General features: G+C 38.1%; 1 protein-coding gene across 1 annotated transcript; it reads left to right on the plus strand.

Moving 5' to 3' along the window:
* Positions 1-1,008: 1,008 nt before the first annotated feature.
* Positions 1,009-17,474, plus strand: LOC132178151 (probable RNA-dependent RNA polymerase 1). The gene is made up of 4 exons (XM_059590605.1): positions 1,009-1,076; positions 4,783-6,609; positions 7,086-7,236; positions 16,581-17,474. The coding sequence occupies exons 1-4, from the start codon at positions 1,009-1,011 to the stop codon at positions 17,406-17,408; spliced, it is 2,874 nt and encodes a 957-aa protein (XP_059446588.1). The 3' UTR covers positions 17,409-17,474.
* The last annotated feature ends 369 nt before the right edge of the window (positions 17,475-17,843 follow it).

Below are 17,843 nucleotides of genomic sequence, written 5' to 3' on the forward strand. Positions count from 1 at the left end.
AATTTGTACCTGATCATCTTGAGGTATGTTGTAATGTGGACACTTAAGAAGCAGCGCATTGAAGTGGTCCTATGCTTCAAAGAAAAGATCTCCATCTCATTGTTGGAATGTTTGAAGCTCCCTTCTAAGCTGCCTTGTCTTTTGAGCTGGGAAAAACTTCACTAGGAACTTACTAGATAATTCTTCCCAAGTATGAATGGAATCTACAGGCAAGGAATAATACCATAACTTAGCATTATCTTTCAAGGAAAAAGGAAAGGGTTAAATACTAAATACCCTCATGGGGTTTCATTACTTTATTTTTTCTCCCATAGGGTTTGATTTTTATCACAGGAGGTCCCTGTGGTTTTGATAATAGACCAAGTTAGTCCTCTGTCAGTTGACTGTTAATTGACTTAATGGAATTCCATGTAGACCAATCAAATGTTGACACGTGGCACCTACTTAAAAATTTATTTATTTTTTTAAAATTAAAAAAATTTGGGGGTGGCTCCTTGGCCATTTGGGGGTGGCTCTGCCACACCTTTGGAGCCAAAGGGGTGGCCGAGCCGCCCCCAAATGGCCAAGGGGGTGGCTCGGCCACCCCTAATTTTTTTTTTATTAAATACATTTTTTTTAATTTAAAAAAAAAAATTAAGTAGGTGCCACGTGTCAACATTTGATTGGTCCATGTGGAATTCCCTTAAGTCAACTAATGATCAACTAACGGAGGACTAACTTAGTCTATTATCAAAACCATAGAGACCTCCTGTGATAAAAATCAAACCCTAGGGAGGAAAAAATAAAGTAATGAAACCCCAGGGGGGTATTTAGTATTTAACCCAAAAGGAAATAAGACTAACCTAATTCCCTCCGAATTTAGGCCCTGGATGTGCTGAAGCTTGCAAAGATCAAAGAATTCCCTAAGGTGCAAGTGTGGATTCAGTAGTTGTGCCCTTTAAGTGAGTCAAAGCATTGTGTATTTGTAGGGATATATAGTAATTGCCTTCCGCCTCCAGTTGATAAGCGATGCATGATGGCTGGTTGAGGTTTTGTGGGATGAACGACTGTTTCATGGGCCTTCATGCTGGCGGCAGGTTCTCTAAAAGATCTTCCATTGTTTCCTAAACTTCTTCTTCTTCTTCTTCTTCGGTGTCAGAGTTTTCTCTAGGCCTTTGTCGAATAGTCCGTTCAATTTCTGGATCGAGTGGATGGTTGAGGCTTCAGATCGACGACCTTGCATAAGAAGATTTGCCTCTACAATCACAGCAGCTTCAGTACTGCTGTTTGGATGTCCTCTGGAACTGCGCTCGATCACAGGTTAGTGCGCTCAATCACACTCAGTCTACGCTCGATCGCAATAACAGAATGCAAGATGCTGCAGAGCTGAAACATAACAGGAAAAAAAAAAAAAAAGATTTTTGATAAAAACAAAACAATAGAATTAAAATTTAAATTTTAAAATAACTAAACTAAGGGAAAATAATTCTAAACAAAATTTGACTCAATCCCCGGCAACAGCGTCATAAACTTGTTGTGCAAATATCCACCTAAATTAATAGGCAAATAATTGTACGTTTAAGTCGCAACTGCACAAGATCAAAATAGTAGTATAGGGTGCAAGTATGAGATCATTCCCACGAGGATTACCGTAAATTATGCTTAAAATAAATTCCGTAATTAAAACAAAACAAAGATTGATTTTTGAGTTAATAAAGATAAAGGTATGGCTTTGATATCCACCACTAATCATGCTCAAATAATATAACAATATGCCAATGCTTTAATCATATTATGAGGGGAAATTACATATAAACTTCTTTGGTCAACGCGGTTTTATTAAAAACTCCCTAGGTGTTTTTTTTTCGGAAATTAACTCCCTGGGTCAATCGAAACTACAATAAACTCCCTACTGTCAAAAATTTTTAACAGTCGTTAGTGCTACTCAAAACTCCCCGTTTTACCTCATTAAAATATTAATTTTTTATTAATTTAATTTAAAAAGTTAAATCTTAAAAAAAAAAAATTGAAGGGTGGCCAGGGGTGGCGGTGCCACCCCCCCAACCCCTATAGGGTGGCCGTAAGCCACCCTAGGGGTGGTGTGGCCACCCCTGGAGTGGGTTGCAGCCACCCCCAGGTGGTTTGGGGTGGCTTGGGGTGGCCGCGGGCCACCCCATTGGGGGTTTGGGGTGGCCTGCAGGCCACCCCTCCACCCGTGGTGGGCTAGGCCACCAGTAGGTGGAAAGAGGTGAGCATGAGCCACCCGAGCCTGAGGGTGAAAACAGACCCACCATGAATGGTTTGGGGTGGCCTCAGTCCACACAGGGGTGGCAAGCCACCCAGTCGACAATTCACCCCTGGGGTGGCTTATGGCCACCCCATAGGGGTTGGGGGGGTGGCTAGGGGTGGTGGGTGCCACCTCTGGCCACCCTTCAAATTTATTTTTTTTTTAAGATTTAATTTTTTAAATTAAATTAATAAAAAATTAATATTTTAATCAGATAAAACGGGGAGTTTTGAGTGGACTAACGGCAGTTAACAAAAATTGACGGTAGGGAGTTTTTAAAAAAAGTGCATTGACCTAAAGAGTTTATATATAATTTTCCTATTATGAATGCCTAATGTTGCCAACCTAAGGGCATGGGTGTATACTCCTTAAGCTATAGATTTTCCTATGCAACGAATTAGGCATGAGTGTATATTTCTTTCTTAAATGATTTAGCATGGGTGTATACTAAGTTGTTCTTTAAGAAAGCATAAATCTAGGGAAATCGACAAACACAAGGAACTTAGGGCATGGGTGTATACTTCTGATTTTCCATGTTGATTAACCCAAGAACCCATGAGGAATTCTTTTGTTACTCTATTAAACCCAATACTCGATCATCCAAATTGATTTACTTAATTAATCTATACCACATGCATATGTTGATCAGGCAAACACATATAAGGAATTCAATAAAACAGGAATTAATCAAATTAAGCATCTCAATATGATTATCACAAAGGCGCCAATATTGAAATATTAAATAAACATAATTAGGGCTTCAATCTAGCCCTACTAAAGAGTTTAGTTACACATGAGTTTGATGTTAAACATCTTCATAAAATAGAATAGAAAGGAAAAGAATAAACCTGAAACTTGAGCTTGAAGAGCCTCCAATTCTTCTCCTTGGAATTGTGTGTCTATTCTATAGGCTTAAGGATCTATTTATAGGCCTTAGGAACACTCTAGAAACCCTAAAAATCGTAACTTTTGCGTTCTAGTTTGCCTAGGGTTTTGAATGGGTGAAAAAGACGACTTTCCGGAATAGGGCGCTGCTGCCTTGCTCTTCACGCACGGATTCGTTCGATCGCAGCCCGTGTGTGCTCATTCGTAGGTCTACGATCAATTGCAAGTCTGCGATCAATCGTGTGTGTTGGTCCTCGATTGCAGATGCGATCGATGTTGCTTCTTGTGCGCACGAGCGCACGCCTTGCGTTCATTTCTTGATGCTCTCTAGTAGTGCGCTCGATTGCAAGTGCCATGCGATCAATTGCACTATCAGAACCTTTAGCTTTTCCCAAATTTGCTCTTTAAGCCCCAAACTTCCAAAAATGCTTTCTTTTCTTCCAAAAGCCTACAAAAACACGGAAAACATATAAAAGAACTAAAATAGCACAAACTAACAAAACTAAGGAATTAACAAATATAAGTTTAAGGGCTAAAATATGAATATTTTGGCACTTATCAGCCACGAACGAAGGTTTCTATTTGAGCACGCCACACCAAAAAATTGCTCTTGTTGAGCTTTGAACTTTGGGAAAAATTAGAGAGGGGGGTTGTGGGGATGTTGTGAGTTGTGGAGGTTGGATTCGGATTGATGAGGGTGGTTTCAATGGAGGTGGAGTTGGAGGATGAAGCCATTTGGTTGTAGCTCAGGTGTTTGACGAAAAGCTTCAAAGGAGAACAAGCGGTTGCAAGAGAGAGAGAGAGAGAGAGAGAGAAAATGATGACTTGGGCCGTTTATTTAGTGCTCTGATACCATTTAGAATCAAGTATTTGGTTTGTTATGTTTCACATCGATCTTATTCATTCACGCTAATTTATACAATTGTTTGAGACATAAAAAGGGAAACGAAATTACTGAATTTATTGTGATTGATTTTGGTTTTCCTTTTTTGACAATACTAGTCGTTTGGTTGATTTGATTTGCCTTCATTGCTTGTGTTTCCTTATTGAGATTTTTTTCTTGTTGAGGATGTAGTCATTGCTTGAGTTTCCATGTGTAAAGTGTAGCCTTACTAGTTGTGAATTTGTTCAGTACATATTGCTGGTGCACAGAGGCATCAAGTTGGTAATGATGTCTCTCTCTTAGTTATGGTGATTGTTACTTGGAACTTGCTCTTTATGTTTGTGACGTGTGGATGTTAAATTGTACTAGTCAGCTGAATACTTGAATTTAGATGAGACTACAAACCTTTTTCTTTTTGTTTATATAATATAGAATCTTTACTTAGATTTAATCCATTCTCTAAATTCCACCCAAGATATATTCATTTTTAATGCTTGTTGGTTTACCAATTTAATTAGATACTTGAAAAAAATTTATGCTTTCACATGATCACATCTCTACTTGTTCACGATCTCATGTCAACATTTTACAACTTCATTGCTTCGAAATAATGATTTTCAATGCTATTGGGAAATGGTCTTATCTTCTTTAGAATAGGTAGAAATTGCTCTGATTTATGTGATAGTGAAAATTTTTACATTTTTCTTAACAAAATAATATTTTATTGCCAGTTACTTTGTGCTCCTAGGATTTATAAGAAAGGTGTCTCTTGTGCTAATGGTGATCAGTGGCTTCGGGAAGTTGATTTCACTCCATTGTGTGGTATTGGCCAATCTTCTGCTATATGCTTGGAGCTTCCACATCAGGGGCGACTTCAAAAATTTCCTAGCGATTTTATCAATTATGAAGAAAATGAAAGCCAATTGGTTCTTCAGAAAGGGTCTAACTTCTCTTGCAATTCAGGTCTTGTCCCCATTGTGAATCCACCCCGAGGCTTCAACTTGCCATATAAAATATTGTTCAAGATCAACTCCTTAGTTCAAAATGGGAGTCTTCCTGGGCCAGCAATTGATATAAATTTTTGTCGGTTGGTCGATCCTAAGAGAATAAAACTTGAGTATATAGAAAGCGCCTTGGAAAAAATGTATCATTTAAAAGACTGCTGCTATGACCCTGTAAGGTGGCTTAAGGAGCAGTATAAAAGATACGCCACAGATAGGCGACTTCCAACACCTCCTGCTATATCTTTAGATGATGGGTTGGTATATGTACACAGGATTCAAATAACTCCATCTAAAGTATATTTCCGTGGTCCAGAGGTGAGTCTCTCCAATCGTGTCTTACGCAAGTATCCTGAAGATATAGATAATTTTCTTCGTGTTTCTTTTGTTGATGAGGACTTGGATAAACTGCACTCAACAGTTTTATCTCCTGCCGCAAATGAGGACAAGCAAACTAGCATTTATGAGAGGATACTTTCCACTCTAAGAAATGGCATAGTTATTGGTGATAAGAGGTTTGAGTTTCTTGCCTATTCAAACAGTCAATTACGTGAAAATTCTCATTGGATGTTTGCTTCAAGAACTGGTCTTACTGCTGCAGGCATTAGAGTGTGGATGGGTGATTTTCATGAAATAAGGAATGTGGCAAAATATGGTGCCAGACTGGGTCAATCTTTTAGCTCCTCCAGGGAAACTATGCATCTTGAGAGGCATGAAATTGAGATGATTCCTGATGTAGAAGCTAAAAGGCTTGGAATCACATATTGTTTCTCTGATGGTATAGGGAAGATATCTGTAGAATTGGCTCGCAAAGTGGCTTCAAAATGTGGCTGCAAAAGTTATGTTCCATCTGCCTTTCAGATTCGATATGGTGGGTTTAAAGGTGTTGTTGCTATTGATCCAACATCATCAATTAAGTTGTCATTAAGAAACAGCATGTGTAAGTACAATTCAAAGAACACATCCCTGGATGTTTTGACATGGAGCAAGTATCAACCTTGTTTCCTTAATCACCAAATTATCATTCTTTTATCTAACCTCGGGGTTAGTGATCAAGTTTTTGAAAAGAAGCAAAAGGAGACAATAGATCAACTTAATGCTATACTAACAGATTCGTTGATCGCACATGAAGCATTGGAGTTTATGTTCCCAGGAGAGATATCGAACATTTTAAAGGAAATGCTAACTTGTGGTTACAAGCCAGATGCAGAACCATTTCTTTCAATGATGCTACAAGTATTACGTGTATCTACATTGATGGACTTGCGGCACAAAACAAGGATATATGTTCCAAATGGAAGATCTATGATGGGATGTCTTGACGAAACCAGGACATTGAAATATGGTCAAGTATTTGTGCAAATTTCTCGTTTTAGTAGGCAGCTCGGTAGCGATTCCTCACTCAAGTTTACTGCTAGCAGTTCAGAACCAAACAATTTTATTTTTGAAGGCAAGGTAGTTGTTGCTAAAAACCCCTGTTTATATCCAGGAGATGTGCGTGTTCTAAGGGCTGTTGATGTGCCAGCTTTGCAGCACATGGTGGATTGTGTTGTTTTTCCGCAAAAGGGAATGAGGTAAGACTATGATATCCCATAATAGATACTTCTAAAGCATGAAATCCTATTAATATGTGCACTCACACCTACAAAGACTCGAACATACACAGAAGAATTGAGTCTACACACAATCCTAGAGCAGCATAAAATTCAGCATATCCTACATATCTATATATACACATTTATGCATACCTAACCTTGCAGACATACACATATGTAATATATATGTCTATTTGTACTCTTATTATAACGCATTGAAACATTTGTTATATGTTCTATTGGTATAATATTGTGTAAGCTATGTTTGTTATTTACACATATATGTTACGTAATTTGTAGATATGATATTAACTTATTTCAGATTGTACTTGCATAGTAGATAGTTGCTTTTGTTGTCTCACTTGTTCTCTTATCCTGGCAACACACCACAAAGTTGTATAGAAACATTTTCAAGGTATACACTGTTGACTAACTTAGCATAATTATTGTATCAGGCCTCATCCAAACGAATGTTCAGGTAATGATTTGGATGGAGATATATACTTTGTCTGTTGGGACCCTGATCTTATTCCTCTTGACCACATCGATCCAATGGATTACACTGCAGCACCAACTAAGCTAGTTGATCATGATGTTACAATAGAGGTACTACTCAATCGCATTTTTATTTGTAAAGCATCAGTATCATGATTCCCTTGAAAGCTATATCTTCTTTTTGCCACCATAATTAATGTATCCATAAAACTGCAATGTACAAGTAAGGCATGTGAGCTCTTCCTGAACAAATATCTACATATTTTTTTGAAACCACTTTAGGAGAGAACACATCGTTATCTATCCTCTCTTACCTTAGATTTTACATTTTTTAAAAGTCAATTATGCATTTAGTCTATTTCCTTGTTCCTTTTCTTTTTCTAGTTAGGTGGTCCTTTTGTATACTTCATGTGTACTTAGGGGGGTGCTTAACGCTTTCAATGAGATTGGTATATTACTTATTAAACAAAAAATGCATTTAGTTTATGTGAGCAACTATTCCATACTCATAAACAGTTATGCACAAAGAAACAACGTTTGACAAGTAATTTAGAAATCTTGATTTTTTTATTCTTCAATAAAAATTGAACAAATAAGCCTAAAGCATGCATCTTTATGTGCACAGAAGAATATGTTAAGTAGGATTCATTGAAAGGCTTTTAAACTACAACTCAAAACACAAAAACAGTTTTCACCTTTATGTCACGATAAAGTTTTCCAAAAAGCAATTGGATTGCTGAAATTGGAGGATCCAAAACAAATGGTTGTGATGAAGATTTATCAACCACCCTACTATTGGGGATTATGCCCCGAATCCTAGTGATTTTGGATCCATGATGACATTTAATGTTTGTAATGAATATATGTTTTATTCACTAATTAAATTATTTTGAACATATGACATATAAAACATCTTTTACATGCCTATTACCAATAGTTCATCATGCAAGTGAAAGGTCCTATGAGTGTGAGTAACATAGTTATCACATAAGGTCTTGGTCCATAATCCTTGTATCCTTAAAGATATAAAGTTCGCAGTCGGTAAATGAAATTGGGGCAATTCCATTTTGAGTAAGACTGTTTACACATTGAATCTTGGTGATCTACCTTGATCAAGCAAAGCGGGGTCTTCGAATTGATGTGTAGGTGCTGAAACCTTAAGGCACTGAACGGACCAAGGAGTTGTCATTTTATAAAGATATTGTCTATTAAGAAAAGACAATAACTCCTTAATAGACTACTTTAGACTTTGATTCTAAATTCAAAGGGAATTGTGGACTAAGATGTTTTATATAGATTAGTTAGATGTATCCAAGAGTGAGACCTATCATTGGTTGAACAAACCTCAATACATTGGGTAATCGCATGAAACATTGTGGAAAAGCATTTTCCAAGAGGGAATCCAAATAATTTGTTAGTACGCAAAGAGATAAGCAATTTTCCCTTGAGATATATTTTATGGATATTATTCTCAAGACTCTGACCAAAGCATTTTGATTGGCATACCAAAATATATATGTCATTTGCACATTATGAGAATAATATAAAGTCAGTGACTCAAGGATAAAGAGGTAGAGAATTAAGTGGTAGTATCCTTAGCCTTAATTCTGCTACGGAAGGTTTCATAGAGAAATAATAAGTCAACATTAAGTAAGTCAAACAGATTAATTGTTTAATCAAAATATCTATTGGAATGCAGTCACAATTATTTAGTGAAATTAATTGTGATTAAAATATTATTGCGTAACGAATGTGAGGGAGGCATGATTACTGAAATATTTAAGCCAATAATTATTTTTCCCTTTAGGTCTTTCACCAAGTTGATATAATTTACCATATTAAGGCTTTCCTATTTATTGGGCTAAGTATTTTATTTATTTAAAACATGGGCTAGAGAGTATATATATGAGATTGGGCTTGGGATAAAACCATTGGCCTAATCAAAGCAAGGAGCGCACAAGGCCAAGGAGATTTTGTCCCTCGCCCATGCGGCAAAGCATGGAGGCTAGGTGAAACCCTAGCCGTCCATGCTAGTCCTAGTAAAATGTTTTCTACTCCTTGTCCCACATTGCTAAGATTTGAAAATTCTCTCCCCTGCTTAGCCTATAAATAGAGAAGAGCGTGAGGCTCTCAAATCATCCCATCAAGTTCTCTTTATACATAGTTTTCAGAAACACTTTTAAAATTATTAGTTCATTATGTTAACTCACGAAGAACAAAACTTTAAAATTTGAAGAGCCCACTCTCTTTGTTATAAGAGTAATGCTAGGAACCATCTTTTTATCTTCTTTTTATCCTCCTAAAGCTGATGTGGCTTTTAAAATCACCATTAAATTTTAGATGAATCATACTTGAATTTTGATCTAATAGTGATTTTGAAAGCCACATCAGCTTTAGGAGGATAAAAAAATGGTCCCTAGCATTACTCTTGTTATAATCAGTCATTGGTGAGAAGATCTAGAGGTCTCAATATTCTTGAGATCAATTGTGTTTGTTGTTATCGTGCACAACAATGATGAATAATATAAAATCGAAAAGAGAGAGATCAAGAGAGAGTTAAGACGTAGATTTACGTGGTTCGGCAATGTGCCTACGTCCACAGCAGAGAGTGCGGCTATATTTATCTATTCAATGATTTAGGGTTACAACATAACATATTTATAGAAAAACTCTAATTATAAGTACTTTGGAAAACCCCAAAATACCCCCCACAACTTATTTGTCCCCAGGCCCACATAAACTAATTACACCCAATGGGCCAGTAGTAGAATATGAGCCACTTGTTCCAACAATCTCCACCTTGGCGAGTATTCACCTCTTTGAAGATAATCAAGTATTGGGCCTATGCCTGGAACTAATAGGTTTGGGGATGCCGCCTTCTCTCCTCTCCTTTCTAGCACCTGGAGACATTTGTCAAGTCCAAGCAGTGCTTGAACTTGTCTGCAGTAACAGGCTTTGTCAACATGTCCGCTGCATTCTCAGAAGTGTGAATCTTCTCAAGTAACAATTCACATGTAGCAACCAATCCCTAATCTTGTGAAACCTTACATCAATGTGTTAGTTCTAGCATGATACACTTGGTTCTTTGCCAAGTAAATGGCACTCTGACTGTCACAATACAATGGAACTTCGCCTTGCTGAATACCCAGCTCCCTGACTAATCCTGTAAGCTACAAAGCTTCCTTTGCAGCCTCAGCCGCCGCCATGTACTCTGCCTCAGTCGTGGACATCGCAACCATAGATTGGATCATAGACCTCCAACATATGGGTCCTCTTGCAAGAGTGAACACATAACCTGTGGTCGACCTCCTATCATCCAAATCCCCTTGGCATATGGGACCTTAGCAACCAACATATGGGTCCTCTTGGCATCCCTGTCTCTGCGAATCTCCATCCCTGTCTCTGCGAATCTCCATCCCAATAATCTTATTGGCTGCGCCCAAATCCTTCATGTCAAATTCTCTACTCAACAAAACTTTCAGTTTGTTAACCTCCATTATACTCTTAGCTCCAATAAGCATATCATCCACGTACAGTAATAGAAAAATAAATGAGTTATCATCAAGGCTCCTCACATATACACAATAGTCATACTCACATCTTCTGTAGCCAATTTTGATCATATAGGAGTCAAACCGCTTATACCACTGCCTTGGAGACTACTTTAGCCCATAAAGTGACTTCTTCAATTTACAGACCAAGTGCTCCTGTCCAGGTTGACTGAACTCTTCTGGCTGCTCCATGTAAATATGCTCCTCCAAATCACCATGGAAAAAAGCTGTCTTCACATCCATTTGCTCCAATGCCATGTCATAATGAGCTACCAATGCCACTACCGCTTTGATGGAAGCATGTCTAACCACTGGAAAAAATATTTCCTCATTATCAATCCCTTTCTGCTGTGAATAACACTTTGCTACTAGGCGAGCCTTGAACTTTTCTCCCCATTTTTCTGATACTGCTTCCTTTTTCTTGAACACCCATTTGCACCCTATTGCCCTCTTCCTCTCTGAAAGCTCCACCAAATCCCACGTCTGGTTTTTATGCAGAGACTCCATCTCTTCCGCCATAGCACCCACCCATCTGCTCTTCTTTTGGGTATTGATAGCCTCTTGAAAAGTAGTAGGATCTTCGCTGCTGATGACAAGAGCATAAGAAACCATGTCTTCAAAACCATACCTGGTTGGTGGCCTGATAGTGCGTTTAGGCCTGTCTATGGCTATAGTGTGATGCTTCTTAACTCTTAAAGTAGAGGTCTCTGTATCCTGAGAAGTGTTCTCCTACACAGGAGTCTCTAACTCCACCTGCACCACCTACTTATCACTGCTACTGCTTTCTGGCACTTGCTTCTCTTTACCCTGAGTACTCTTCAACATGGAATTTTCATCAAATACCACGTCTCTACTGATCACCGCCTTGTTTGCCTTTGGATCCCAAAACTTGTAACCCTTAACCCCTTTCCCATATCCGAGAAAGACACATTGTCTAGACTTTGGATCAAGCTTCGATCGTTCTTCACTATGTATGTGCACATAGGCTGGACAACCAAATACTTTCAAACCAGAGTAATCTACCTCATTACCTGTCCACACCTCCTCTACAACTTTCCCATCTAGTACTACCCTCGGTGACCTATTGATCAAGTAGCTTGCCATACTTACTGCATCTGCCCAGAAAATCTTTGCAAGTCCAGCATTCAACTTGAGACATCGTGCTCTCTCTGCAATAGACATATTCATCCTCTCCGCCACACCATTTTGTTGTGGTGTCTTGCGTACTGGGAAATGTCTCTTTATACCATGTTGCTCACAGAAATCTCTAAACTTGTCGTTTGTATACTCAGTTCCATTATCTGTCTTGAGGCACTTAACCTACTTCCTAGTCTGGTTCTTCACTTTAGCTTTCCACAATTTGAACTTGGCAAACGTTTCTGATTTGTGCCGCATGAAGTACACCCAAACCTTTCTAGAAAAATCATCAATAAAGATAATGAAATGCATATGTCCTCCCCGTGACGCTGTCCTCACTGGCCCCCAAACATCAGTATGAACATAGTCAAGAATGCCCTCTGTCTCTGTCTTATGTGTGGCTGTCTTGAATTGTACTCGATTCTGCTTTCCCATAACACAGAATTTACAGAATTTAAGCTTGCACATTTTAACACCCTTCAACAAATTTCTCTTATGAAGCTCCAACATGCCCCGCTCACTCATATGACCCAAGCGCATATGCCACAAAACAGTACAATCAGACTCAGACTCCACAGAGGCGACTCCACCTACAACTGTACTTCCTAACAGTTTATAGATATTCTTTGAACTTTTCTGCCCCTTCATCACTACCATCGCACCCTTAGTCACCTTCATTACTCCACCTTCAGACTTATAACCATAACCATTTGAGTCTAAGGTTCCTAATGAAATCAGATTCTTTTCCACTTCTAGTACATGTTTAGCATCACAAAACGTTCTAATCACACCATCAAACATCATAATCCTGATATTACCTATGCCAGTAATTTTACAATGTGCACCATTACCCATAGTAACTATACTAGAATTAACTGACCTATAGGTGTCAAACCAATCTCTGTTGGATGTCACGTGAAACGAACATGCCGAGTAAAGAATCCAAGAATCCACAGGATGCTCTGAATTTGATGCAACAGAAAGCATATCACCATCTGCATCGTCTAAATTGTCTTCCACTACATTCATAGATTTTGAGGAACCTTCATTCTCGTCGTCCTTTTTCTTCTTCCAGTCTGGACAATCTTGCTTCATGTGCCCTTTCTTTCCGCACTTATAACATATGATGCCCTTCCTCCTCCTGGACTTTAACCGAGAATTCTTGCCATTCGAACCACCCTTATTAATGCTTCATCCACGCTTTTGGTAACCCTTAACAACTAGCCCTTCTCCTTGAGAACTTTCATCATTGATTTTCTTCCTCTGATGAAAAGCCAACAGGGCTCCTGTAACGTCCTCTAACTCCAAGGACTCTTTCCCCCATGTCAGCGTTGTAACCAAATTCCCATACGTAGGAGAAGTTGGGAGTGAATTCAATAGCATCAACGCCTTGTCTTCGTCTTCAAACTTTACATCAACCCTCTTCAGATCTCCGATTATCTGATTGAATGCATTGATGTGTTGGCTCAGATCCGAGCCCTCCGCCATCTTCAAGCCATACAACCGCTGCTTTAGATAGAGCTTGTTCGTCAACGACTTTGACATATACCGACTTTCCAGTTTCAACCAAACTGCCATCGGAGATTCTTCGTCCATGACATGATACATCACGTCATCTCCTAGACAAAGCCGAATAGTAGCCATCGCTTTCGCCTCAAGTTCCTTCCAATCTATGTCTGCCATCCTTTCTGGTTTCGTCCCATATAACGCCTTCACCATCCCTTGTTGCACCAACAAATCCTTGACACGTCTCTGCCATAACCCGAAATTACTGGATCCATCGAACTTCATCACTTCGAATTTCGCAAAAGATGTGCCAATCCCAGCCATCGTATAATTAGGCTCTGATACCAATTGTTGTTACCGTGCACAACAATGATGAATAATATAGAATCGAAAAGAGAGAGGTGAGACATAGATTTACGTGGTTCGGCAATGTGCCTACGTCCACAGCAGAGAGTGCGGCTATATTTATCTATTCAGTGATTTAGGGTTACAACATAACATATTTATAGGAAAACCCTAATTATAAGTACTTTGGAAAACCCCAAAATACCCCCCACAACTTATTTGTCCCCAGGCCCACATAAACTAATTATACCCAATGGGACAGTAGTAGAATATGAGCCACTTGTTCCAACAATGTTCTTGAAGAAGAAGTAAGTTATCTTTGTTCTTGCTATTTGTTGAAATATCAACCGTTCTTCATATAGTTTTCTTGGGCATGAGAATATGATTCTTTTCGCTGCGCAAATTTTGATTTGCATACATATTCCTAACACCTACAATATTCATGGTGAGCTCAAGTTGGATACTTCCAATGTTGTCATAAGTACATCTTCGACAGCTGACAATGGTGACCAAGAAATTGATATTTCTAACTGTAACGCCTTCAAAACTAGTCTTGACCATTTTGGTAGGGTTACTGGCAATTCCTCTAGTTTAGTTAACTTGTAACTAACTGAAGGAATCGTAGGTCTAACATACCAAGAGTAAGTGTAAACGGAAGTTGAAAATGACATATCTGAGATATCTAAAAATCACAAGGTATGCATGTAATACCATCAATCATAGACTTGGAGCTTCTAACCAAAAAATGTCATCCCAATCAAACCTGGTATTACAAAAAAGACATCTGGCTTCTCCCTTTCAAAAGTTCTCATAAAATAGATAACATGACAAGCCACAAATACTGAATAAGCCTAAGACTTAGTAAGCAAAAATTACAATCGAATTATAAGCAAAGTCAACATGTATTTTCATAAGCAAATTAGGTGTTTCCTCTATTATTACCCCATAAATGTATAATTTTGGTTTTTGAGAAGTGTAAGTGTAATCCCAGTGACAATCGCCTATAAGTTTTAATGCAGAACACTAATGTCATAATAGGTCATAATTATCATACGTGGTCTACTTGAGATATTACCTCTTCTCAGCAAGGTTGGCGTCGTCCCAAGAGACCTGTAATATAATACTGGTGCCCCGGATATTGTATGCTATCCTCCATAACACTAGCAGCCCAACCGAGTCTGAACTCGTGTGGTCCATACTACTAATGATGTACATCTTACAGTGACCTGCCAATCAAACATGGTTGTGTCGGTTACGAACAACCATTGGATTCAAAGCTCATATAAACACATATACATTTGACCATAAAATCAAGTCTATATAGTAAGCCCATGGCCATTGTACCACACATATTAGTGTACCATGTCATACGATGCATCTTATTATTCAGTTATTAAAGCATTTACCCAGTTGCATGAAAAGTAATTATGCTCATAACATATGTGTCATCAGTCAGCTAACATATCGCACGTTTTTATGGAAAGCAGTCATAAGTATTTACTTACCTCGTACGTTCGCTCAAATCCTTCGGCATCCCTAATTCCTGCTATAATGAAACATGGTTTATCGTTATGCGCAATACTAGAGAACCTATTATAAACACGTAGAACCATTGCTGCTATTTGGTCTTTTTTCTTCAAACACTGCACCAGGAGCCTGTGAGAAGGGGAGGAGTTTCCCATCACCATGATTTTATCTACTTTATTCATCCTCTCTTCGTTGCCCTAATTTTGAAAGTTTTCACCTTCAAGCTTAAATCGATTTGAGCTAGGAAGCAGTCCAAAACTAAGAGCTATGTCTTCTAACGCTGACACATTATCTTCTAAAACCAGTTTGTTGTTAACTCCATTCTGTTTCCACGCTTCAATTGCATCTCTTATCTCTTTCCTGCACATGTCATCTGCCGATGGTTCAACCAGTTTTGTCAATGCAGATAGTTGTGACTGAACGCATGGTGAGACAAGCCAAAGGTTCTTGAGCAAAGGCCTTGTCAAACATTTATAAGAAACTTTTCAGATATGTTGGACTCTTAAAAAGTGTTTTTGCACTAATTTTGGAGTTTATGTATCTTGTTGATGCATGAACCTCTAGCCACATTAAAAGTTCTCTCACATGTTGCATTTCTCAACCACCATATATTTGTTTTTTTATTGGTGCTATGAATATTACACCAAATTTATTTGTTAGTCACTAAATAAATAAATTTATTTTTTCACCATTAAGATATTGTCACTTGAATTTATAAGGAGATTGCAGTAAAAATTGTAGTATTCCAAATATTTATGCAACTTTTACTGATCCCGACAGTCGTGTTGAACAAATTAACAATAGGAGTGATGCTGTTGCAATTGCTTGGCACAATGGTTAGATAATATGTTTTGGCCTGTATATAGTAAGTGTTTCATGTCTCTTTATATCAAGAACTGCCAAAAGTTCCCCCTTTTTCCCAAAAAAAGTCGCATTTTTCAGATTTATGTTACTTCCTTACCATATTCAAAACTCATCTTTGCTCACGTTAGTTGAATCATGCCTTGCTTTGATTTTACAAACATGTCTCACAAATTTGGACACAAGTCAATTGGTTCATCTTAATTATGAAGTATCCTACTTGAGTTTTGTTTATCCGATCAGTTGCTTGTAATTTGAATGCTTTAAGATGACAGCAGAAAAAATGAATTTGATTTTCACCTTTTGAAAACAAGTCTTAACTTACTGTGTTGATTGTATCATATATTAATCCAAAACTCAAAATACATAATATGTTGGACTCTTGAAAAGTGCTTTTGCACCCATTAAACTTCTAATAGCCTTTTATTTTTTCTAAGACTCTCATTTCTCTTTCATATGTATCCATCCGGTTTACAACAAATTCCTTGTACACCTTACATAACAAAGCATGCTATTTCTGTGCAACAGGAAGTTCAAGAGTATTTCCTCGATTACATACTCAATGACAATTTAGGGATCATTGACAATGCCCACAAAGTCTTTGCAGATAGTGAGCCTCATGGGGCAATGAGTGGTAAATGCATTGAGCTTGCAAAGCTACACTCAATTGTTGTTGACTCCCCAAAAAGTGGGGTGGTAGTCAAAATGCCACATCATCTGCGTCCCAAAAAATATCCAGATTTCATGGAAAAGCCTGATAAACCCACTTATAAATCACAATCTGTTATCGGCAAGCTTTTTCGAGAAGTGAAAGACATTGCATCATGCAGTAGTAGCCCTATAAACCCCTTCACCAGAGAAGCAGCAAATCAGTATTATGATCCCAGTATGGAAGTTGATGGCTTTGAGGACTACATCAACGATGCTTTTGATTACAAAAGTAAATATGATTCCAAGCTGGGGAATTTGATGGACTATTATGGGATTGAAACAGAAGCTGAGATACTCAATGGCAATGTCTTGAGAAAGTCAAAATATTTCAATAAGAAGAGGGATATGGATGTGGATGCAATTGATTATGCGGTGAAGTCCTTAAGAAATGAAGCTAGGAGCTGGTTCAACAAGGGTTTTAGTGACTCAAATTCTTACTCTGATGTTGTATATGCAAAGGCATCAGCATGGTATCATGTTACATATCATTGCAGCTATTGGGGTCGCTGTACTGAGGGAATGGATAGAGCTCATTTCCTTAGTTTTCCATGGTGCATATGGGACAAGCTTATCCAGATCAAGAAGAAGGCTTTACGCAAGTCATCTCTAGAGCATCATTTCAGTCATGGATTGCATTTGGATTGAGAATTTTAGCATCACATTTCAAAATAGTCTCAGTAACTTATAAGTATTTTACATATGCTACTTTAATTTACATGTCATTGGTATAATATGTTTTTCAAAAACATAGACATAAATGCTCCAGGCGGATGTTTGGGGCTGAATAAGTTGTAATTTATGTTGTAAAAATATATGTATTGTTTGTATCTTCTTATCTTGTTCTTTAACATAGAGCTTTATGTTGGGTGGTCTTGGCCCTGTTGGGATACGGCCATGGGAATTTCCTATTCTCATTTCCTTCCATTACCATGTTTGACTGTTCTATGGTGTTATGGGTGCTGTTGGTGGAGCTGGGTCATGGTGGTGAGTCACTCAGTGGCAGGACACGTGTGAAGAGGAAGGGGAAGACTCTAGAAGATTGCTCTGCACAGCTAGCATCCCTTATCATTTAAATGCTTT

Source organism: Corylus avellana, chromosome ca4 (assembly GCF_901000735.1).
Source record: "Corylus avellana chromosome ca4, CavTom2PMs-1.0".
Lineage (NCBI taxonomy): Eukaryota > Viridiplantae > Streptophyta > Magnoliopsida > Fagales > Betulaceae > Corylus > Corylus avellana.

Excerpts from the sequence above, each read along its gene's own strand:
- LOC132178151 (XM_059590605.1), top strand. The coding sequence starts at position 1,009 with ATGCATGATGGCTGGTTGAGGTTTTGTGGGATGAACGACTGTTTCATG. Across the intron at positions 6,610-7,085 it reads TTTCCGCAAAAGGGAATGAG|GCCTCATCCAAACGAATGTT; the intron begins GTAAGACTATGA and ends TTATTGTATCAG. Across the intron at positions 7,237-16,580 it reads ATCATGATGTTACAATAGAG|GAAGTTCAAGAGTATTTCCT; the intron begins GTACTACTCAAT and ends TCTGTGCAACAG.